Raw genomic sequence first — 24,401 nt, forward strand, 5'->3', positions numbered from 1 at the left:
ACGGTGAGGCCATATTACGAGGCATGTGAACTTAACATCATCAAGTAACTTAGAGGTGGTTGGGACCTCAGATGTTAGCAAATTCGGTCTATCTTACAACATTAAAATCCCTCCTACTGCATTTTTTCAGGAGGCCATGCAACTCTACCTCTGAAGGAAGGAGACACCGTTGCCTTCTAGGGAAGCCCAGGCAACTGCTGGCAGCTGGCACAGACAGAGGTCTCCAGCTGCCCCAAACCTACTTCTGCAACGCAAGTTACTGCATCACAATCCACTTATTGGTTCCATGATTTTATTCTGTAACTGCCATGCTTCCCCACCCTTAGTCCTTTCTGGTCTAGCTGAAGCAACTTCAGTTCTTTAACCCAAATGCTGACAGGCTCCAGGCAAATAACGTAAAGGTGTATATATGTCGGGGGTGGCCGCTGGCCTGGCACAAAGGCAACTGGGCAGAGTTTCTGGCAGCCTTGTGGAATGAGGGCTCAGTGTTGATAGATCTTCAGATTTTTCAAGAGAAGCTGGAAATCCAGATTTGATATGATACTTAAATGCTGGAAGTTAATTCAAGAATTTTAAAAAATATTGTTTGGGCTCATATCCCACAATCAAACTCAAGGCTGTTGAGTGGACCTGCCCTTCAGCTCCTCATCACAATCCTGCACTGTGGTAGCTCACTCCTTTCTACTTCCGTTATCATGAGGATTCTCTCAGCTGTCAGCTGTCTTAAAGTACGCACCAACAGCAAACACAATACTCCAGACGTGACCGTGGTTAGAACCCATAGTGCCTAGTGATACCCTAGGACAAACGAGTTCCAGGTCACCCTATAATCCCCAAACCAATCGCAATATGCAACTTACCTTGATCCAGGGATGCTGCAAACTATCTTGAATTGTCATTCTCTTCCTTTGTGGGGGGAGGGGAAAGAAAAAAAATGCGGTGACCATAGAAGCAAACACTAAGGTTGTTTCCATGCCGGCTGGGCCTACCAAGCAGATGCTCTGGAAAATGCAGTTCGGGGCCTGCTTCACGGAAGAGAGCCGAAAACAATATCAGTCTTTGTGTGATTATTTCACTGTGCCCACAGGGGCTGACTGAGCAGGTACAAAGGGCCCTGCCTGCATTTTCTGAAGCGTTTCACATGGCATGCTTCTCTTTGCCAGGAGGAAACAACCAGGGTTGCATAAACGTGGCCGTGTGCACAGGACAGGTGCTAACTCTCGTCTAGCTGAGGCCACAGCTGGGCACCTTTTGGGTATAATGGACACTCACTTTGGATCCTTGACGAGGAGTCTTCTTATGAAATCTTTGGCTAGGGCACTGGTATTACTGAAGTATTCTTCCTCAAATTCGTAGTTGACAGCAGATACGTTTGCTAACGTTTCTTGTTTAGTGTCTCCAAGAAATGGGGACGCCCCACTTAGGCTGTTAATAAAGCAGGGCACAGAACATGAGTAAGTCCCTCTTGTGTTGTCATTCTGTTCCTATAATATCTGATAAAGGGAGTGAGGAATAACATTATAATCTGGTGCTTGAGCAGTCACTTTAGAATTCAGTTACATTTTATAGGGCATTTAATTGTCATGCACAAAATCTTCAGCTTAATGCAAAGGACAGTTAATTTAGAACAGCATTTAGTAGTTTAAGAAAAAAAGAAAACCTTTCCTATTTTCTCAGCAGTAATAGACAGTCATGCTTTCTTTCAGTGATTATGCTGCAGTTTCTGATGACTCATTTCAAATTAGGAGAAAATGCTTAATTAGTATAAACTAAACATGTTGAGGAGGTGTAAAATGAATATGTTTAAAAAGCATACATAAGCTGAACTGATCAACACTACACATAGAATGGTCAGTAAAACATATGGTCTCAAAGAAAAAGGAAAAGAACGTGAGTTGTGGATTTGGATACTTACAGAATATAGGTTATTACCCCAATACTCCTAGACACAAAATAAAAAGGAAAACAACGTCAGAAGAATAGTAAAATAAATCAGAAAGATGACAACATCAAGAGTATGCTCCTTACCACATGTCTGCCTCAAGACCAAGAGGTTCATAGTTGACTATCTCAGGAGCTAAGAGGAAATGAATGCACATTTAGTTTTAGAAGAAAGTGAATCAACAGATTCTAATCTTCATGTATAAAAACCAGAAACATGTACCAGGGAAATGATGCTGCAGCAGGGTGAATTTTGCAAGCATAATATTTATGAGAAATGAATGACCACAGGAATAAGAAAACTTACCAACAAACTCTGGTGTCCCAAATATGTTCTTGAATTCATTTCCAAAGTCAATTTTATGGGCCAACCCAAAGTCAATGATCTTGATCCGAGGTTTGGGAACATTTCTATCCAAAAGCATTATGTTTTCAGGCTTTAAAAAAAGAAAAATAGTACAGCAATGTTCATAGGTGGAAATAACATGATGTCCATCAGATGAATGGATAAACAAAACGTGGTCTATCCATACAATGGAATACCATTCAGCCTGAGAAAGAAAGTAAATTCTGACATGTGCTACAATATGGATGAACCCTGAAGACACTACATGAACTGAAATAAGCCAGTCACAAAAGGAGAAATAGTGTGTGATTCCACATACATGAAATACCTAGAATAGGCAAAATCATAGAGACAGAAAGTAGAATAGTGGACGCCAGCAGCTGGGGGTAGGAGGGTTGCGGAGTTAGTGTTTAATGGATACATAGTTTCAATTTGGGAAGATCAATAATTTCCAGAAATAGATGGTGGTGACGGTTGCACAACAATGTGCATATACTTAATGTCACTTAACTGCATACTTTAAAATGGTTAAAATGGTAAATTTTATGTTTATTTTTCCACAATTAAAAAAACCCTATCATATGTTATGCTGAGGACAAGAGGGCAGGTAGTTCTTCCTCTCCCCTGAAAAAACAACCAAAAAGTAGGGATAAAAGAGTAGTTGCAAGAGAACACCAGGAAAAATAAATGTCTTGGTTTAGGTTCTCCCAGGAGCAGACCTGTGACATGGATTTGGATGCAAGCAGCTTATGTAGGAGGGGACTCCAGGGAATACTTGGTAGAGGAATGGGGAGACAGGAAACAGAAGGAAGGAAGCTGATACAAAGTGTCTTATCAAGGTAGGGGTGACTGGAGCACAATCCCTTTGGAGGACTTGGGGAGAAAGGGCAGCACTCAGAATTTTCCAACTGAAGCACGAGGGAGTTGGGGTATTTATCCACCTTCTCCCCAGCTCCACTGCTAAGAGCTGCTTCAGTGGGCATTTACTCTGGCATTTCCAGCTCCCAGCAGCAGTCTTTGGGATGTGTGTTAGTGAGTGTTGGGGGATCCAGATGGGGTCTTGACGGCTCTGCTACAATAAGTATGGAGAAAATCTTCCCTTCTCTTACATCTATCCTAGCTCCAATGATCTGAATCATTCACTTGGCAATCAACCACACACTGTTTGTGATAATCTTCTCGCTGCCTCGGATTGTACCCTGCATCTTACATTGCCATTTCTGTTGCTCATATGTATATCTTCCCCTCTCAGAGAGACCATCTCCTCTGTGATGGATGGGAGTATGATGCGCCTTTTTACGTCCGATAATGTCTTGCCTCCAGCCAAGCAAAGATCACAATTAGCCAGTCTCAGAGTTTGGCTTGATTGATTGCCAGAGACTGAGTCAGCCCAGAAGCCTTTGCATCAAGAGGGAGAGTAGGGCTTCCCTGGTGGCGCAGTGGTGGAGAATCTGCCTGCCAATGCAGGGGACACGGGTTCGGGCCCTGGCCTGGGAAGATCCCACATGCCACGGAGCGACTCAGCCCGTGAGCCACAATTGCTGAGCCTGCGCGTCTGGAGCCTGTGCTCCGCAACAAGAGAGGCCGCGATAGTGAGAGGCCCGCGCACCACGATGAAGAGTGGCCCCCACTTGCCGCAACTAGAGAAAGCCCTTGCACAGAAACGAAGACCCAACACAGCCAAAAAAAATAAATTAAAAAAAAAAAAAGAATAGGTTCTTCCTTTAAAAAAAAAAAAAAAAAAAAAGAGGGAGAGTAGAGATCAAGACACCTTCCATCTTATATGCCTTGTAGCCAGAAGGGGATGGAAACTGGGCAGCCAATGGCTACTCCAGGTTGAAAATACCCCATAACCAACAGCAGCCCCCTTTCTTAAAGACCTGGCTGGTAAGAACCCTTGATTCTTCCCCAAGAATTCTCAAATGTAATCATTAATCTTAAGCCTCTATCTCACACATTGGTTAGGAATTCCTGTAGTAGGCATGCATTATACACTTGCTGATTTATATAGATAATTTCATTTGTTAAACCCCTCTAGGAAAAAAACATGTATCTCTTTCGGACGCCCTCAATTTTTCTTAGCAAACAGCGAATGCTGTGGTACGTGTAAGCTTTCATCTGATTCACACCAAGCAACATACCTTGAGATCAAAGTGGGCAATCTGAAGGGAATGCAGGTAGTAAACACCATTAAGAATTTGTTTGAGAAATTCAGTTGCTTCCTCTTCAGTCAGAGATTCCTTTTCAGCTAAGAAGTCAAAGAGCTCACCACCTGCAACGCTGAAAATCAGGAAGCAGAGGTTATTGATGACAGTTCTGTCTCATATTGATTTGTTCTCTCATAGATGATTTGCACGCTCAAGTGTCTGGTAAGAAAATAGCATTGAGGACATGTTGAAACTGCTAAGCAAGGAATCAGAATTCTCTGTGCTTCTCATTGTTGGATAAGAATTCTGCATTCAGGTACATTTGTGCTTGAAAGCACTTGGGTACTGCTTTCCTAATGTGCTAGGTTCACAAATAGGGGAGAGAGTAGAAATGTGATGGGGAAAAAAATTAATGCATCTTTCAGACATCTTAAACATGTTTAGAGATGAAGTCTGAACTCACTGATTAAAAATAAACTACAATCCAACTTTGTATAGAATTTATAGAAGATATCTTCCTAGCCCAATCAGAGACACCTGGAAAGTTCAAAATCTGTATATCAGTCAATTTTTTTTTAAGCCCAAATCACAATATATGGCCTGACAAGGATTTTTTGTTTTTATGCTTTGTATTTGTATATATGTAAATACTTCTACATTTATAAAAATCACATTTAGTAATGAATTTAACAAACACCTTAACAAATAAGAATAAACATACACAAAATTGAAATGCCCGTGGTTGCTGGGGATTTGATGAATCTGTCTCCCTGGCCAGACTGTAAATCCCTGGAGGGCAGCGGTCAGCCCCCGGCGGCTGGCCCACTGCCCCACTGCGTGCAGTCTCCCCATCCTTGCACAGGGCCAGCCACGCAGCAAGAATGAAAAAGCTTTTTAATTAAGTGGATGAATGAACAAACTCCCCTAAAAAATCCATGGTACTGATTAATGGCAAATAACAGGGAACTTTTAATAAGAGTTTTTATAAGTTAATCTTTATCGAGTTTAACCATACGTTCACAACATAATAATTAACTGCAATTATGCACATAACCATGTGTGCATTATCTTTCTTTCAGCAAGACAGCTCCATAAACTTACCTACCACATCTACATCCAGAATAAGAAAACTGGTGCTCCTGAGATTAAATTATAATGACAAAAAAAGCTATTTTTGTAAAAGAAAAGTTTCAGATCCTGCACCTTCACCCTCCAAGTGGGTGTTTTTCTTAGCCTGGCTCAGGATCCCCTGGCACCAGAATTGCTTGGGGTGTTTTAAATATGCAGATTCTGGGCCTCACTTCCAACCTGCTGCATGAGTTTCCAAGAGTGGGGACCGGGAAGGCAGCATTTTAAACAAGCACCCCAGGTGATTCTTAGCACACTAAAAACTGAGGATCAGTTTTCGAAGTCTTAATTGCATCCTCCTGCTGCAAGGCCTCTCTCCGATATTTAACTTCAGGATGTTTATCCGGAGGGGAGGGCGAAGTGACTCCTCCAACCCCGGGACCCGAGAGTGTTCCTGCCACAGAGCCTGAGCCTTGCCTGGGGGGCAGAGGCCTGCAGCTGATGCAGCAACGCCCCTCCACCAACGCACCATCCCAGCCTCACCGCCCTCGGCCTTGGGCCCCTGCACTGGCTCCCTGCCCAACTCCGTGGAGCCCTTTGCGTCTCACATTTTGTCTTCTTTATTCCTCTTAAAACCAACAGAACAGGGAGAGGGAATCCTTCAACTCTAGGGAACAAAAAGGAGGGAAAAATGGGAAGTTGTGAACCAACTAACACTGAGAAAGACGCTCTATCATCCGTTTGCTTCTTTGCTCTCTGGCCCGCGCGGCCATTCCTTAGGTAAACTGTGGCATCACGGCCGCACGGTGGGGAGATGGTCCAGAGCTGGCACATTCAACGCAAACCTTAATTCTGCGGCCAAAAGGTTATTCCTTCTTGCTGAGCCTCATTTTCTTATCAAATGGGAATCATAGGACCCATTCCTCTGAGGGTTTTGAGGACTAATGATAATAAATATACGTAAAGCCCGTGGCAGGCAGGTCTAGCTTTAGGCTGAGGCCCAGTAAGTGGAACCGGTACTGTTATAAAGGAAGAATCCATGCCACCTGCCTAAGGGCAGGTTCCATCATGAAAGTCCCCTCCCTGCCCTGCTTCTCCCCCCTCCGCCTTTCAAATCCATTGGTCTGGCTTAACCACTGTACTCCCGGTCAGGGGAGCATTACAGATGCTCCTGTAAATATGGTGTTGGCCTTTGCTCTCTTTGCCTCCCCTTCAGTGGCTTCCTCACTCCCCCCTGCTCACACAGACTGCTTGTGCCTTTAAAATATTGATAAGTTTCCTGACAATAAGAAAGGGCTGGGGTTTGGTTGCTAGGAGTTGGGGCGAATCTTCCAGCGTCCACACAGCTGGGCACGATGTGGAGGCCTGAGTCCTTCCCAGGAACCCCATGGCTGCCCCGGCCAGGCCTTTGCTCCCCTTCCTTCTCTGGCTGGCTTTCCTTCCTCTCGTCCAACCTGAGCTTCCCTCAGGTCAGTGACAAGGAGCCTATTTCATCTTCCTGAGAGCTGGCGGAGGGTGAGGAGACCCCGGTTCAAATCCTGCCCAGTTACCCAATCTCGCCACACCTGGGATTCCTCTTCTGTGAAATAAGAGGACCCCCCTATAGTTGTTCTGATGTTCCAGGATATGTTGAGTGCCTCGGCAATCAAATCAATCAGCGCTGCTGTCTTTCTTCTTGTCTGGCTTCAAATCGTTAACCCCCGCTGCCCCGACCACGGCAGCCATGGTATGCTGGGCCATACTTAACAACCAGCTCTCTGGGGTTGGGGTGGGGCAAAGCCCATCCCCGAGGTGTCATATTCCCACCATGGTCATTTCAAGCCACCCTCGTGATGATGGCGACTGTGGAGGTGGGAAGGATATGCTCAAACAGCTCCGAGACCCGGCCCACTGAGGCATTCTGGATTTTCCAAAGATGGTGCAACAGCACGTCCCACCCCCTGCTCTGTGCTGTGATCTTGCATCTGGGGCTCCATCCCCTTGAATCTGGATGGGCCCCATCATAGCTTTGACCAATAAGACACAGCAGAGTGATGCTGTGCCATCTCCGGTGTGCTTTTTCACGGGCCCAGGGCTTCCACATCCTGCCTCTTGAGTCCCTCCGGTAAGAAGTGTGATGATCCCGAAACCACACCGTGGCATGGAGAAACCCCAGAAGATGAGATGCCCCAGAAAGAGAGAAAGAGGCAAACGAGCACTGAGTGAGGAAGGAATCTTGGCAGTGAACCCTCCAGCCCAGATGAGGCCATGGAGGTCAGACTGTCCATCTGAGCCCTTCCAGAATTCCTGACCCACAAAATGCAACGGTCATTTTAATCCACTGTGGTGGACACCATGAGCACTGCCCACATTCCCCTTGAGGAAGGACCTGCTGTCCCCAGTGCTGGGCGTGGAAGCAGCACAGCACTGAGCCCTCATGCAGCAGGGCTCACCTCTGCTGCAGAGCCACTGCCCAAGGTCTTGTCCTTTCCCTGGAAGCCCACAGCCAATGGCTACTGTGGGAACATAAAGCTGAGGTCGACTCACTTCTAGAAATGGCAAGATATTAAATATTTTAGGTTTTGTGGGCCATGCAGCTTCTGTCACAACTACTCAGCTCTACCCAAGCAGCGTGAAAGCAGCCTTAGATCATACGTAAATGAAGAGGTGGAACTGTGTTCCAGTAAAACTTTATTTACAAAGACAGGTGGCCACCTGATTTGTAAAACATGCCAGTTTGTTCACCCCTGATATAAAAGCCAGGTCATCTCAGCCTAATCTGGGGCAACTCTCAAGGGTCATTCTGGCTCCAGGACTCTGTTGGGCCACCCAGGGCTGTCACTGAGCTGCAAGGCAGCATGACTTTCTCTGCCCACTCCTACTCCTTCCTCTCCCTTGGAAGACTTGATTCTAAGAGTAGTTCTTAAGGAACATCCTGCATGCTCTTCTCCAGCTCAGAGTCTACTTCCCAGAGAACCCACCCTGCACCCCACTAAATTTGGGGGTAGTTTGTTATGCAGCAATAGCTGACCAGAACACTCACCATCTTGACTGGGTCTGTTTACTCAGTTCAGCCAAAGATCAGGTTTGCCTTTCTACAGGCTGGCCACCTCGTGCCCTATTCAGTCTTCCTGTTCCGAGTAAGTTAACTCCAACAGTGCTTCCTGACAAGAGAAGTGAGAACTGGGAACAACCCTGGAGCCCCTGGAGTGAGGGACCAGACTGCAAAGTGGCAGTGCCTGATCACAACTGAGGGATAGGAGGCAGCCGTCATCTCTGATTTTCTCCATCTACCCTGCTCGCAGGCCCTGTGCATGCTGTTCACGATGAGGTCCACACCATCGCTTGTGCAATGAGTTTGTGCTGGGAGCCAAATCGTTCAGCTAGACATCAAGAAGGTTAGGACACCCCCCATCTCACTGGGCCTGGAACCATCACTGGTTTCCTGATGCCCTGAAGGTCTTATCTATATTCTCATTCTCCTTCACGCCAATATGGGAAGGCAGATGTTTAAGCCATGAACCTCTGCTTACAATCTTTAGTGATTAATCAAAGTAATTGAAACTAAGTGATTTCAGCAAAGGTTGGGGAGCATGATAAGCATCCTTTGTTAATTTACCCCCATTTGTCCCCCAAACTCAGAAGGTAGACAGTGACTTGAAGATTTTTTTACATGGGAAGTTTCACATACATGCTTAGAATCAGAACTCAAATGCTTACAATGCAGCTGCCATACAGCAGAATACTGTTAACAAGAAGATCAGTCAAAACCCTAGTATCTTCACTCTTTGTTCCAAATTTTACATTTTGCTCAAGAGAAGGAAGACTGATGGAGGGAGAGATGAGCAATTTGTTCAGCAAATTTAGAAAGCTAGTTTCACCTCCTTTATTAGGTCTTTCAGTCAGTGTTTTAAATTATAGCATCATCATGGAAATTGTGTGGAATGCATGCTAATAAGCATTGGATGTTTTCATCAAGAGCTCTGGAAAATATGAAGGTTCCCTCTCCTCCCCATGCCTTTCATTACCACCAAGGCCTCCCCTAAAAGCTAGCTAATATCAGAATGTCATTAGGACACCTTACAGCTTTAAAGATAAGGTAGGCCTTCAGAGTGACATAAGAGAAATTATTATAGGATTCCAGTTTCTAAATTAAAACACTATTCCGGGTCCCTGACTCTTGCTAGGAATGTCCAAGATATAACAGGACTTGATACTGGACTAGATCTGGTCATAATCTAAACTGCAGGGGACTCTTGGTTATAAGCTGATGAGACTTTTCAAGGAAAACGCTGTGACTCTACAGCATTGGGCTGGATTTCCCTGTGGTGTCTCAGAGCAAGTATGTGTGGTTGTTGAATTGGGGCCCAAGGCTACAATTCAGGAACCGAGTATGCTCTGCCAGGGCACACTAGTGGGGTCCTGGCCAGCTATGATGAAGAGCCCTGGGAGGGGCGTGGCAAAAGGACTGGATGGGCCTCAGCACACAGGTCCCCAACTCCAGCTCTGGCCTCAGGATGTGAGTAGCTGGAAGGAAAGTATGGAGGTCATGTCCTTTCTCTGGACCTCAACTTTGCTATCTGTACAATGACAGGGTTGAACTGGTAAGTGACTCTCTAACCTTAGTGTACATAACAAGAATTGGGGGGATTTGGCAAAAATCAACTGGCTAGAACCCACTTCCTGAGGTTCTGACTCAGCAGGTGGGGCCCCAGAATCTGCATTTTAACAAGTCCCTCAGGTGGTCCTGATGCTGGTGGACCACACTTGGAGAAGCCGATCTCTCATGTCCCTTCCAGCTCTGATAATATAAGATTCTATGAGCCAGCGTGTGAATGTAGCAGAGCTATGCTCCCATCACCCTTACCTTTTCCTCCTGGGTGCACGCTAATCTGCACTTCCCAGCTCCCTTGAGTCAGGGACTAGTTCTAGCCAGTGCAACGTGGACCAGAATGACGTGTGCCACTTTCAGACCCAGCCCCTGAAACATCTCACATGATCTTCCACTCTCTCTCTCCCCTTTCTCTTTGGCTACCTGAACACAGATGACCCAGCAGAGGACCCCAAGGAGGACCGGGGACAGCAAAGACATTAGGTAGAAAGAATATGGATCCCTGAGTCAATGCTTGTAGGAGAGCCACCCAACCTGTAACATCCATATTGGACTTTGAGTGAGTGAGAAATAAATACTATTAGGTTAAATCATTGAGATTTTGTGGTTATAGTCTGTCTTCTCTAAATATAAAACTATTTAGTCAGAAGTAAAAATTCAATCCATTTTTTAAAATTAAAATTAAAAGAAAACAACCAATGCAAAGCACAGAGTACACTAACTGTCCCAGTCATCTACTGCTGTGTAACAAATCTCCCCAGAACTTAGTGGCTTTAAATATGGCAATTATTTTGTGATCTCTTAAAGCTTCTATGGATCAGGAATCCAGGAAGGGTTGGACTGGGCAGCTCTGGCTCAGGGTCTGTCATGGGGGTGCAATCAGACAGTGGCTGAAGCTGAAACCATAGTGTTGCTGGAGCATCTAGGGGCTGTCCGGGTATCTCTCTCCATGTAGTCTTGTGTCTCCATGTGGTCTCTCCATTTGGGGTAGTATGGGCTTCCTCACAGCATGGAGGACTCAAGACAAGTGGACTATTTATATGGCAGTTCAGGGCTCCAGGGCAAGTGTTCTAGGAAACATGGTGGAAGCTGCCTCAGAAGTCATAGAACATCAAAAGGGAGTCACATCCCATCCAGGTTCAAGGGGAGGGGATTTAGAATTCATCTCTTTTTTAAAAAAAATTTATTTTTTTTAAATTTATTTTATTTTTGGCCGCATTGGGTCTTCGTTGCTGTGCACGGGTTTTCTCTAGTTGCGGCGAGCGGGGGCTACTCTTCACTGCGGTGTGCGGACTTCTCATCGTGGAGGCTTCTCTTGTTGTGGAGTACCGGCTCTAGGCACATGGGCTTCTGTAGTTGTGGCACGTGGGCTCTAGAGCGCAGGCTCAGTAGTTGTGGCACAAGGGCTTAGTTGCTCCACAGCATGTGGGATCTTCCTGGACCAGGGATCGAACCCGTGTCCCCTGCAATGGCAGGTGGATTCTTAACCACTGTGCCACCAGGGAAGCCCTAGAATTCATCTCTTGATGGGGGAATTTCAAGGGTCTAGACAGACATGTAGGACAGGGGATGATCTTGCAGCCATCTTTGGAAAATATAATGTCATGCTAACTATAACAGATGAACAGAAATTCTCAATCTTATTTATCCTACATGTGTATTTTATAAGGGTTAGGTACAGGTAGCTGTATTAGTTTACTAGGGCTACATGAACAAACTGTACGGCTTCAAATAACAGAAATCTATGGTCTCACAATTCTGGAAGCTAGAAGTTCGAAATCAAGGTGTCAGCAGTGCCTTGCTCCCTCTGAAGCCTGTAGGGGAATCTTCCTTGATTCTTCCTAGCTTTTAGTGGTTTGCCAGCAACCTTGGGCTTTCCTTGGTTGTTGATGCATCACTCAAATCCTATACCTGCACATGGACTTCCTTCTCTCAGTGTCTCTTCACATCATCTTCCCTCTGTGCATGTCTGTGTTTATGGCTAAATTTTACCTTTAATATAAGGACACCAGTCAGGTTGGATTAGGGCCCACAGTAGTGGCCTCATTTTAACCTGATTACATCTGCTAAGCCTTATTTTCAAATAAGGTCACATTCTGAGGTACTGGGGGTTAGAGTTTCACCATATCTTCTTTTTTTGGGGGGTGGGGCACAATTCAAACCATAACAGGTAGTAATTGTTCACAGGCTGCAAACAAAGTATTACATATGGGATGTCTAAAGCAACTCAGGAAAAGGAGAGGATGCAACAGAGAGGATAATTAGAATCTACTGATGTTTTTTGTTAGTCTTGCTTTCAGATTCTCCTGTGAAGGAAGGGTTCATTCATGCACTATTATAAAAACTTTTAAATTCAGGTCAGAAAATGTGGGAGAAAAATGCATATCTGATCCCATCCTGAAGTAATTTCCCCAACACTTTGAGATGCTTCTTCTTTGAAACCTAACTCTCCTGGTGGACCGTGCTGTGAAGGTGTGAGGGGAAGTACCCAACCACTTCTCGGCTCTGCCTCTAAATAAATCCCAAATTAAAACCCAATGCTCCGTTGTCATCACCAAGTGTTGAACACTCTTTCTTGTTAATCTAGGGGAAGTCCTGAAGGGTTTTCACATTCTCACCTCTCACATTCTAAATTTCCTGGGTTACTGAGGACTTTGAGGAATGCAAAACTGAAGCTGGAGAATCCAAAGGAAAGACGCAATATGATACCTTCCTTTTTGCATCTGTGAAATAAGTGTGAATTTAAGGTCAAAGTGGATTAGGAGTCTGCGAATACCATTCTTTGATTATATACTGTTGCCTCAAGTCACATAAATAATATCAAAGGAGGCCCTAACCTTCATGCCTCCTCTTGAATTAGTGCAAGCTGTATCTGCAAATACATTTTCTGTCTGTTTTCACTTCAAATTTAAGCAAAAACTTAAAAGGAGTTCCGGGGATTCTCAAGGAAAAGAATGCCTGGCATTCAAAATTCACGGGGGAAGTGATCTTTCATTTCAATCTGGGAGGTTGTGCAAAAAGCAGGGAGGGACTTCTGAAGCCTTCTGGAATGAAATCCCTAAAGGAAGAATATGCTCAGGTTAAAAAGCATTGGAGGCAGGCATTCTGGGTTTCAGTCTGGACTCTGTGACCTCAGATAGGTTAAGTTACTTTCTGAGGCACAGTTCCTTTGCTTGTAGAATAGGAATAGTAACAGCTGCTGTTCATTATTACCTCTGGGGATGAATGGGGATAATATGATGTAGTATGAGTGTGTCTGCCACGTGGTCAGTGGGTCAGTATTCCATGCAGCCATCCTGGGCCTTCCCTCCTCTTAACCACAGGCGTCTGGGCGAGGAAAACCCTCGAAGCTACTCTCTGTGTATCTCTTGTCCAGATGCCATCATACGGTGTGGGCTTCTGATGCGGCTGTCATGCTAACGGTACAATGAGGCCACACACTCGCCTATGGTTAAACAGAAGAGTTTTCCTGAAATGGGTGGACATTCCTGGGGCCAAAAATCTGGGGAAGAGGTGGGTTCCTAGACATGAAATAGGTAAGTTGGAAGGGTGCCTTGGCCCAGTTTCCTTGGGTCTAGACATAGAGGAGTCTAGACGTGCCTGAGAGCAGCCGGGGGGCGCAGGGATGAGAGCCCTGAGGGGGAAGGTGGGAGGGGCAGGCAGAAGGCAGTGCTGGTAACCTCAACACAATAGGGTCCATCTAATGTGACTCTGGTGCCCTTGCTCCTGGCCAGCCTCAATTGTCCAACAGGAAATTAAGGACAAAAGCTTTTCCTTGCTTAGGCAAAAGTGTTAAGAGAACATTGAGGCCTGGACGGAGGTGCGAGAGGGAGAGTCCTCAAGGGAAGTTCAAGGTCATGGGCCAAAGTGAGCACCACTCACACACCCCTCCCCAAGTGGCCCCCGCATGGCCAACCTGGTAGATATGGGCTTAGCCAGGGAGATGGCACATTCCCTCACAGAAGCCTTCCATGTGTGGAGGACCGAACTTTAATTTGGTCTCTTGAAAATATTATACAAGAAATACATAAATATATTCTCCTTAAGAAAAATTAAAACCTCCATATACAAAACTAAAGTTCCTTCTATCTCCCCTTCTCCCCAGTCCTGGCCCTCTCCCTCCCTACACCCTCCACAAAAGTACAGATGGTGCCAACTTGACTTATGATTTTCCAACTTCCTGATGGTGCAAAAGCCATAAGCATTTGGTAGAAACTGTATATCGAAATTTGAATTTTGATCTTTTCCTGGGGCTAGTGATATATGGTACATTCCTCTCCCATGATGCCGGGCGGCAGCAGCCACGCGATCACGAGGGGAAACGACTCTATAAGGTACCATGTTGCCAGCATATATTGTGTATTGTATTTTACGTTTCAAATCCCACCATGTCTACAAAATGTCCATCTGTGTCTCCTGCTTCTGGTGAGAAGAAGAAGAGGAAGGTAATTACTCTTGAGCTTAAACTCAAGATAACTGCCCAACTGTAGGCTGATGAAAGTGTTCTGAGCATGTTTAGGGGAGGCCAGGCTAAGCTGCAGTGCTCGGGAGGTTGGGTGTATTAAATGAATCTCCAACTTATAATGGGTTTATCAGGATATAACCCCATCATCAGTCAAGGAGCACCTGTGTACACCATTATGGTATATAGGCCCCTGGAACTTTCTATGGATGTTCTATGGACTACACAGCATTCTTTCACCTACACTTTAAGAACATAAATGGTACTTGACTGCCTGAGCTGTTCTAGAATTTGCTATCTCACCTCAGCAATGCCCGTTGGTACAGAGCTCCTGTGTCCTCCTTTTCACTGCTGCCTGGTGCTCATAGGGATATCTAGATCAGAGTATACTTAGCTATTCCCCGACTGAGGGGCTTTATGTTGTTTCCAATTTTTCACTACCGCAAACTACAAGGCGATAGTCTTTTTGTGTCCCTGCCTCCTCTGAAAATGTGAGGTTTTTTCTAGGCCTGATTTGGAATTTCTGGGTCAGTGGTTGTTTTGTAGACATGATGGGATTTGAAACATAAAACACAATATGCAATAAATGCTGGCAATGCGGTACCCTGTAGAGTGTCTGTCCTTTCCCTTCGTGTGTCTGACTGGGAGCTGCCGAGCATCATGGGAGAGGAGTGCACCATGTATCACCAGCCCTGGGAAAAGATCAAAATTCAAACTTCGAAGTACGGTTTCTACTGAGTGCTTATTGCATTGGCACCACCATAAGGTTGAAAAATCATTAGGTTGAATTAGGACCATCTTTACTTTTGGGGAGGTGGGGGAGGGAGGGAGGGAGAGGGCCAAGATTGGGGAGGAGGGGAGATAGAAGGAACTTCAGTTTTGTATATGGATGTTTTAACTTACGTTCTTCCAGCTGCAGTCAATGAATGTGCTCTGATCACAGCCTCCCTTGCTTGGTATTATTACTTCGGGCCAATTTGATGGATGAAATAAATGAATCCCACTATTATCCCATTATTTCCTTGCTTAGTAATGAGACTGATGTTCTTTCATATTGAAAGACTAATCATCTTTCCTACGTTTATCAGCCTTTCGTATTTGAGTAGGTATACAGTGTATGTCCACACCCTTTGCCCATTTTTCTATTGGACTGTCTTTGTTTTTAATTTTAATTGATTGATGGGTGTTTTTTACATCCTTTCGACACTAGGCCTGGATCTCTTAAGATTCCACATGTTTTCTTCCAATCTGTCATTTACATTTTACCTTTGCTTAAAGTGATGTTTTCTTAAATGGAAGTTCTCAACTTGCATGCAGTCCAACTTATCACTCTTTGTAGAAATGAATATTTTCTAAACCAAATGTGAGGCAGGAAATGGCAGGTGGAGTTTAGCAGCTGTGTAATCCAGGGCACGGTACGTAATCTTTCTGCACTTGCAGATGCTAACGATGGCTGCCTGTGAGCCCAGAGAGGCAGATGGAATGTCAAAGGTTTCCCAGCACTACTGTTCCTCCCTGCACACCTGCAGCTCTCCGCACTGGGAGCTACTTGAGGGCAGCATTTTATAGCATCGATCCCCTGAACCCATCACAGTGGTAAACTGGAACTCCTGCAGCCGATGATGTGCATCTCTTCCCAACTCGACCCTTCGTGACATCATGTCAGAACTGAAAACTGACCATGGTTTTCAGCTGTGACCACGGTGGGATTTGTACCAAAGAAACAAACAAACATTACACATCGGGTTCTTCTTCCCTGGAGAGCCGGTCGTTACACGTTTACCAGCTCACCACTGACGGCAGCATCCTAGGCACAGCCCTCTGCCCGCACGGCCTTCAGCTGAGAGCTGCTGTTCCTGCATGTGGACAGCTCTAGAGAGAAAATTCTTATGTGGACCTGAAATCTAGCTCTGCTAACACAGCGCTGATTCTGCCTTCTAGAACAAGGTCAACTAACTTTTTCTGTAAGAGGCTTTGTGTGCTGTACAGTGTCCGCTGCAACTATTTGACTCTGTTACATATTCTTCTTGCTTTTTTCTTCAACCATTTAAAAATGTCAAACAATTTTTTTCTCGAGGGCTACACATAAACAGGTGGCAGGCTATGGCCCACCGGCTGTAGTCTGACAACCTCTGCTCACGAACAATACAGGATGCAGAATATAAGCCACGCCGTGACCTACACAACCAGCTTTCCCCTATCCAAAAATGGTTCTCACGCACCCCTGGGTCTTTTCTTCTCAAGCCTAGGATTCTTCCAGGGATGTTCTTAAAGTCAATTCCAAATACAGGTGAAGTGATTTAGGAATGTTTCTAGAATCTGCTTCACTGGGCATTGACACTACAGGCCCAGTTAATGGCAGGAAAAGGGACAGAAGTCTGGACTGAGGTCAGTCAGGTGCTCTGGGCACCTCGGGGAGTGTCACAGGATCTAGAAGATGCAGAGCACAGGGGACCGTCAACGTGCTAGCTGTGTGATCCAGGACAAGGCACTTAACCTTTCTGGGCTCGTGGAGGATAAAGGTGGCTGCCAGTTTTCTGCCACTACCCACTGAGAGCTGTGGCCTCGGTCTCCTCGCCTCACACCTGAGCATGCTCTGTGTCTGCTTGACCAATAGAAGATGAAAGAAGTGATGTTGTGTCAGTCATAAGACGCTGGCAGTTTCTACATCCTGTTTGGAATTCTTGCCCTTGGAACCCAGTTGCCACACTGTGGGAGAGCCCAAGTAGCTCTGTGGCGAGGCAGGCACACGTGCAGCAGAGCCAACACCCCCGGCGGAACTCCCAGCTGACGGTTAGTACCACCTGGCCCGTCAAGTGAGAGAGCTGTCTTGGAAGGGGGTCCCCCAGCCCCAAGCAGCCACCCGCTGATGCTACAGGGAGCAGAGAGGAGCTGGCACCATTGATCCCTGCCCACATCACAGATTCATGATCAAAACAAATGACTGTTGCCATTTTGGGTCATTAAGCTTTGGGGTGGTTTGTTATGCAGCAAAAGACACCCAGAATGGGGCCTCAGAACACTACCTCCTTGGGCTTTTGTGTGCTTAATTACCTCAATGCCTGGCACATAAAAAGTCCTCAATAATGTCAATTACTCTTCAGAAAAAATACAGCTGCTTGAGTTCCCTTCCAGGGATAGGGGAAATGTTTTACTTCTTTATCTTAGGGGGTTTGCTCCTAACGCTGAGCTTTCTAAAGAGGCTGATGACTTTTGTGGCTTCTTCATTAAATGAGATTCTATGAAAAGCACTTAGCAGAGTATGGCATAAAGTAGTTGCTCATGAAACATCAAAAATCCTTCTGCTTTGGTGCTCGGAAACTTTCACACAAGCTCTAGCTCATTTCACACCTCTACTCCCAACCCACCCTCCAGCCCACCATGCAACCACTCCACCTTGGCAGCTCTGCCTGGTCCTCTAACTCTTCAAGAATTAACAATTTCATTTCAGTTCCTTTGCATCCCGGTGGACATGGCACTTCCATGATTCAAGAATGACTGATGAAGTAACTGGCAAGAAAACCTGAAATGGTATTAAATAAATAGCGAGTTGGTCTATGTGCTTTTAGGGATGTACACTTTGTGCAAGAGGCACCAAGCTTGTTAGCTCTGCCAGCTGTGGCAAGAAAAGGAAGATTCCAGTCTTGTACAAAGACATACATTTGGAAATAAGCTGGGGTCCCCAAAAGGTCCTTTGCCTCAAAAATCTGGTCTTCTATTGTCAGGAAGGACTAATCTGTGAAGCTGGGTTAAAGTATGACTTCTGTGAAAAAAATGAAGATTTTAAAGCAGTCACTTTCATTCATGAATGAAAGAGCAGAATCATGACTTTCTTTCAGTATCCAAGATGGAAATAGGATGCTGGACTGGTAAACAGAAAATGCATCATGATTTATCAATACAGCAGGCACGATGCACAGGGCCAGGCCACATCACTCAGCTGTTAAGAAGGTGGCAGTAGTTGTGGACAAAGCATAATGAGCGATTGTGCTCCAGTCCAAGTGGTCCCGGATGCGATTATCCAACCCCCTCACTTAAATGACCACAGGCTTAAGTTCAAGGTCGAAGGAGAGAGCCGCATTTGCTGAGGCAGACTTTCAAACAGGAGGCTTCAGTTCTCAGCTAGACATGGTACTAAAAAAAAATCCCTAATTATTTTTTTTAAATTGAAGAAGCTCTATGTGGAATATAATGAGGCATTTACAAAACAAGCCAACAAACCAAAATCAGTTTTGTTTCTTTCTTCCTCTTTCGGGAATCAGAATCTACTTCCCTCTACCACTGACTAAATCAAAACCATTACGACTCTTGAAAATATGTTATCGGTTCAGAGACGTGGTTTGTTAGTGCAGGTCTCTGGAGAAGAAAACCTTGATGGCTGCTTTTTGAGTGTCAGGGCCTGCTGCTCAGGCAGTGGGGTGACACATCATGCTGCAGGATGTCTTACGTAGGTGGTCATCTCACCTACAGTAGATTCATGTAAGCCACAGCCCTCCCACCCCCAACCCTGAGCACTTGCTCATTTTCTGATCCCTTACTTGCATTTTTCCCCCATACTGGCTAGGGAGTAAAGGGACATGGGAAAGAGAAAGGGATGGGGGAGGGAACATAAAAATATGCCAAATAGATAAAATCAGTTTCAAGTTTCCAGAAACCTCCCAGAAACAAAAAATGATGGAGTATATCAGTTTAGGAAGGAAAAAAGGGAAAAAGGTATAAGACAGCAAGAACAAAAACCTCTGTAGAGCAATGGCTCAATGTGCTTCCCCGATAATTCCATGAGACCGAAGGATGCCCTTGGAGAGAGGGAACAGTGTGCGAGAAAGGGCCGTGTTGGGAGCCCAGCATGCCGTCTGGAGAACCTTGCGTTTCTGGGTTAGAGTGATGAGCAGCCCCAGATCTGGGGGCACCCAGGCCTCTGTTCTAATGGGGGTGGTGGGGAAGAAGAAAGGGAGGGTGGAGAGGGAGAGTCAAAAGTGTCTGCTCCAGGTGAAATTATAAAAAATTCAGATGAGAAAAAGTAGATGCTAGCACGCAAGGAAGGGAACCAGCGTCAGAGGAGATCCTTAGCCACTTGTGCTGGGAATGCACGGTGGATTTAAAACCTGAAGACAAGTGGTTCCCCATCCGTCCACATCCTGAGGAGAGCACACAGTCCCAGCCCTACATTTCAGGAGAGAGACAGAGTCTGGAGGATCCTCAGGAAATGCCACGCCAACAATGAGGGCGATACACATGAGGCTATGTGATACACATAAAGACTGCTCATCCCTGAGGACCTTAGGGAGGTCAGGAGATGCAGGAAGGCCGCACACAGGTAGCCCAGGAATGCAGGAATCCTGGCTGAGGTGGTTCAGGCAAGAAGCTCGCTAGAAAGGCCACATGTAGCCTCCTGGGCATGGTGTTCCAGAGTTCAGTGGCTGAACCTGCCAACTGGGTTACCACAGGTGGGGTACAGATGAACAGAGGCAGAGGGGTCCCAGCCTTCAGGTGTCTGGATGGGGCCCAGAGGTGCCCATCTGGACCTAAAGGATGGTCACCTCCAGCCATGAATAGCCTCATCTGTTTACCCCAAACCAGTGTCACATGACAAGGGCTGAGCAGCACTGCTCTAGGCTGGGGGCTGGTAAAGAAGGCGCTGAGAGACAGACTGGTCCCTCCTTTCAATATGTCCACACAGATTTCTTCAACTAAAGAAGGTACTCACGTAAAGGGACATGAGAAACTCAACAGCAAGGCTGACCACAGCATCTGACAAGCCTCTTTCTACTCTAATGGCTCCAGAGGTCAATCAAAAGTGGGGCAAATGGAAAAGCCGGGCAGCCAGACACCTCTTCAGCCTGGGTCATTGTAACTGGTGCGAGAACAAAAGGCCAGTGGGAAGTAAACCACACGGGAACAGCCAGAGATGGAGGCTATTTCCAAAATCAATCTGGCTCGTCTAGTTGCAAACAAGGCAAGGCTATTATCTGGGGAAGCACAGGAATCCATCTCCTCCAACTCCTTGATCAGCTTTATTCTCTATGACAATCCAGCCCGAAGGGCTCAGATGAAAGCTGCTGACTATTGCTAATGACCTGGAAATCACAGGATGAAAGACCAATGGCCTATCACATAGGTGGCACTGGCCAATCTGAAGTACGCACGGTGTGGGCCAGGCTACCCGCGATGTGGAAAGCTGTGATTTTAAATGGGTATAGAGCAAAGTGGTCTTTCCCTTGAGTTTGAGGATGGATTTGAGGAAGAGGAATAAGAGTTGGAGGAGGAGGAGGTGGAAAAGGTGAGGGAGTTGATAGTCACTCAGCAGGTGGGAGGCTCTCAGGTCATGCCCAACCTCGGCTTCCCTCTGAGAGCGCCAAAAACATGGCCACCGGCAGAAGGTGGGGAGTCATGGGCAGAGGAGTGGCGTGGAGCTGAGCGCCTCCTACTGGCCACCTTGGTCGGTAAATGGAGGGAAGGAAAGGGAAGCCTGAAACCTGCTCCTTGGAAGAGGAGGCTGAGAGCAGAGAGTCCCCCCCCACCCCCCACCGGAGGCCTCAAAGAAAGATGGAGATGGGATTTGGATCTCTTTTCCAACAGCATGGTCAGCCTGAGACCATGCCCAGGTTTGAGAAGGGCAGGCTCTATGCAGAATGCTATAATGGGCAAGGGTGACTTTTGATGGTCTGAAAAGCTTTCTTTCTTTTTTTCATTTGCATAAATGTTTATTGAGTACCTGCCATGTGATGGGCATTATTATACCAGATGCCAATGACAATCAGCAGCTTTAATGTTAGCCACCTACCTCTGATGGTCATTGACGTCACAATGTCAGGCATATTGTAGGTTCTCAATTCCTGACCCTTGGAATCCCATCAACTATCCTTCTATCCTACTCTTTCCTCATCCCATGCACTCAGCTTAAACTTATGGTCCTATTCAGGCCCAAGGTAGAAATTAGCTAAGGTGACAAACTGCTCTGTTCTCAGGAGAGAGGGCAACTTTCACAGATCACAAACGAAACAGAGCTTTTGCCTTTGTTAATTCTTTTCATCCCACTGTCCTAACTCTAGAAAAGCCCCTCGTCGCTGTTCATCAGGATCTCCTGGCTAGTCTCCTTAACTGAATTCAACTTCAGCCGCTTTTACCGGACACTGCCTGTGCACTAGTATTTATGCCCTCTTCTAGGGGCTTGAGATGGAAAGACAAGTAAATATAACACTAGCATATCTCCTAGAAAGCTCACAATCCATTACAGGGGAACAACACAAAAATATATATATAAAAGTATATATAAATATATATAAAATATAGTATGGTAAGTGCTATAATCAACACACTTCTCAAAGGCGACGAAAACACACAGAAGAAAGCAATTAAATCTAACTGGGGCAGATAGGAAAGCCAAAGAGAGAGGGTGATGTGTGAGCTGAGCTTTGACAGATGGGTAGGAGTTCTCCAGGTGGACAAGGTATGGTGTGAGAGGCAGAGGGGGCAGTATAAACACAGGTTGGGGGTGTCTAGAAGCCTGGCAAAATCTGAAAAAGACAAGAGATTCTCTGTGAATCATGCATCAGGGGCACAGGCAAAGGAGTGCAGCGGAAGTGGTTGGATATAAGGAGGGGACTGGACATGGGTTCAAAGATCCTACACCATTCTATGGATTGTGGGCTTCATTCTGCAGGCAGGAGGGAGCCATCAAAGATATCTTCTAAAGCTTTCTTGAGATATGACTTCCTATATAATTGACTCTTTTAAAGTCTACAATTCAAGGGTTTTTACTATATTCACAGAGCTGTGAAGTTATCACTACAATCTAATTTTAGAACATTCTCATGGTCCCAAAAGACACTTCATGCCCATTAGTAGCCACTCCTCATTCCCTGCCATTGATACCCCACGTTCTCAAGGCAACCACTAATCTACATTGTGTCTCTACAGATTTGCCTATTCTGGACATTTCATATTCATCAACCATATGATATCTGGTCTTTTGAGACTGGCTGTTATCACTCAGCATAATGTTTCGAAGATTCATCCACAGTAGCATGTATTAGTACCTCTGCCTTCTTTATTGCCAAATAATAGTCCATTGTATAGATTTTTGTTTATCCATTTATCAATTGATAGACATTTGGGTTGTTTTAACTTTTTTGGCTACTGTGAATAATGCTGCTACATACTTCATGAATAAGTTTTTGTATGAACATATATTTCCATTTTTCTTGGGTATAATCTGAGGAGTGGAAATGTTGAGTCATATGGTAACTCTATGTTGAACATTTTGAGGAATGGCTAAATTGTTTTCCAAGTAGCGGAACCATTTTATATTCTCACTAGCAATGTAATTATGTTACATTACATTTTAATTACATTGCAATGTTAATGTTTTGGAAAATGTTCTAATTTCTCCAAAACCCCACCAACATTTGATATTGTCTGTGTTTTTTTTTTTTATTATGGCCATCCTACTGGATGTGACGTTGTCTCACTGTGGTTTTGATTTGTAGGGATACCTAATGATGAATGAGATTGAGCATCTTTTCACATGCTTATTCACATCAAAGATTTTTAAGCAAGAGAAGTAGCTGTTTTATAATAAATCTGGGGGTGAGTTGGACAGAAGAGAAACTAGAGGATGTTGTAAAAACTCAGGGGAGAGTTAATGAGATCCTGGACCAGGGAAAAAGTATGAGCATGGTAACAAAGAGAGGGATTCAGGAGCTCTTTCAGAAGGAGCACCCACAGGATGTAATGAAAGATTGGCTGTGTAGGTCAGTGGGGAGTGAGGGGAGAAGGAAGTGGCAAGGGTGGTGCCAAGGTTTCCAGGCTGGGCAATCAGGAAGATGGTGATGCCATGAACCAAGCTAGAGAAGGAGAGGGGAGAAGTAAATTGGGGAGTGCAAGATTATGAGTTCAGTTAGGACATGTTAAGTTAAGTCTGTCCCTTCAGAGAGGGACACAGCACTCAAGGGGTAAAAGAGGCAGGATGAACACAACTCTTCTGCTGGGCGAGTTACCCTGGCAAAGGAGAAATACTGCCTGTCAAAGAGCCAGGACTTCGAGCCTTGCCCTCCATGTCTCCACCTCCTCACTCCAATAGAGTTTTTAATAAAGTGAAAAACGGGGAAAACAAAAGGGAGTCATGTTTCAAAAAAAGTACTTCCTTTTTAAGAATGTGTGAAAGGCACACAGCCTTTAATAAAAGAGAGCATGAGATCAAATGGATCCTAACCATCCAGTGACAAATTGGTATTTTTCAGGTCTGGACAGATTTCATGAGGGGGTGCCAGGAAGTTTGGACTGTAAATACTTAGTGCCCAAAGGATTAGAGAATCAAGAAAAAAAAACCCTCTAAACCCAGAGCAAGATTGTTTTCTATTTACCTCTCCAGGTCCATGTTCTACTCTTCTCCATCCACTTCTGGGTGCAGGGAGGCTGCTCACTGAGACTGAATGAAAAGGTTCCCTTGTCAGTTGGCTTCCGGTTTGGTTTGGTCAATAGGCAGCATCAACAGGGAAGGAGAGTGAGGTCAACCCTGTTTCCCCTGCCAGGTTGCCAAGGAAGGGCCGAGTTCCTCTACTGAGCGCTCAGCTCAGGTCAGGTGGTTCTTCTCTCCAGGAAGTTATCCTTTCCTAAGCCAATCCCCCTCCTACCCTTCAGATCTAAGGGTGGTGGGAGCACCTTGCTATCACTAGTTCTAGGGTGCTTTCCCAGCACTTGTTTTCTTTAACCCTTGGACACACCTCTATTAATAGTCTCTTTATTAAATGCTCTTCAAATTTCCCTGCTTGTGTGTGCCATCTGCTTTCTGGTAGAATCCAGACTGACTCAAACCCTCAGGTTGAAGGTTTTATTCCTTACCTT

At 45.4% G+C, this 24,401-nt stretch overlaps 1 protein-coding gene across 4 annotated transcripts in view; it reads right to left on the minus strand.

Annotated features, from left to right (window-relative positions):
• DAPK1 (death associated protein kinase 1) overlaps positions 1-24,401 on the minus strand; it is a 210,895-nt gene that overhangs the window by 60,933 nt on the left and 125,561 nt on the right. For all 4 annotated transcript variants that reach the window (XM_057549198.1, XM_057549201.1, XM_057549199.1 and 1 more), the window contains exons 4-9: positions 4,429-4,567; positions 2,249-2,378; positions 2,029-2,077; positions 1,916-1,942; positions 1,273-1,425; positions 861-906 (exon numbers count right to left, since the gene is read on the minus strand). In XM_057549198.1, coding sequence (XP_057405181.1) covers positions 861-906; positions 1,273-1,425; positions 1,916-1,942; positions 2,029-2,077; positions 2,249-2,378; positions 4,429-4,567 — 544 coding nt within the window. The remainder of the gene's footprint in view (positions 1-860; positions 907-1,272; positions 1,426-1,915; positions 1,943-2,028; positions 2,078-2,248; positions 2,379-4,428; positions 4,568-24,401) is intronic.

This window comes from Balaenoptera acutorostrata, chromosome 6 (assembly GCF_949987535.1).
Source record: "Balaenoptera acutorostrata chromosome 6, mBalAcu1.1, whole genome shotgun sequence".
NCBI classification, from domain to species: domain Eukaryota; kingdom Metazoa; phylum Chordata; class Mammalia; order Artiodactyla; family Balaenopteridae; genus Balaenoptera; species Balaenoptera acutorostrata.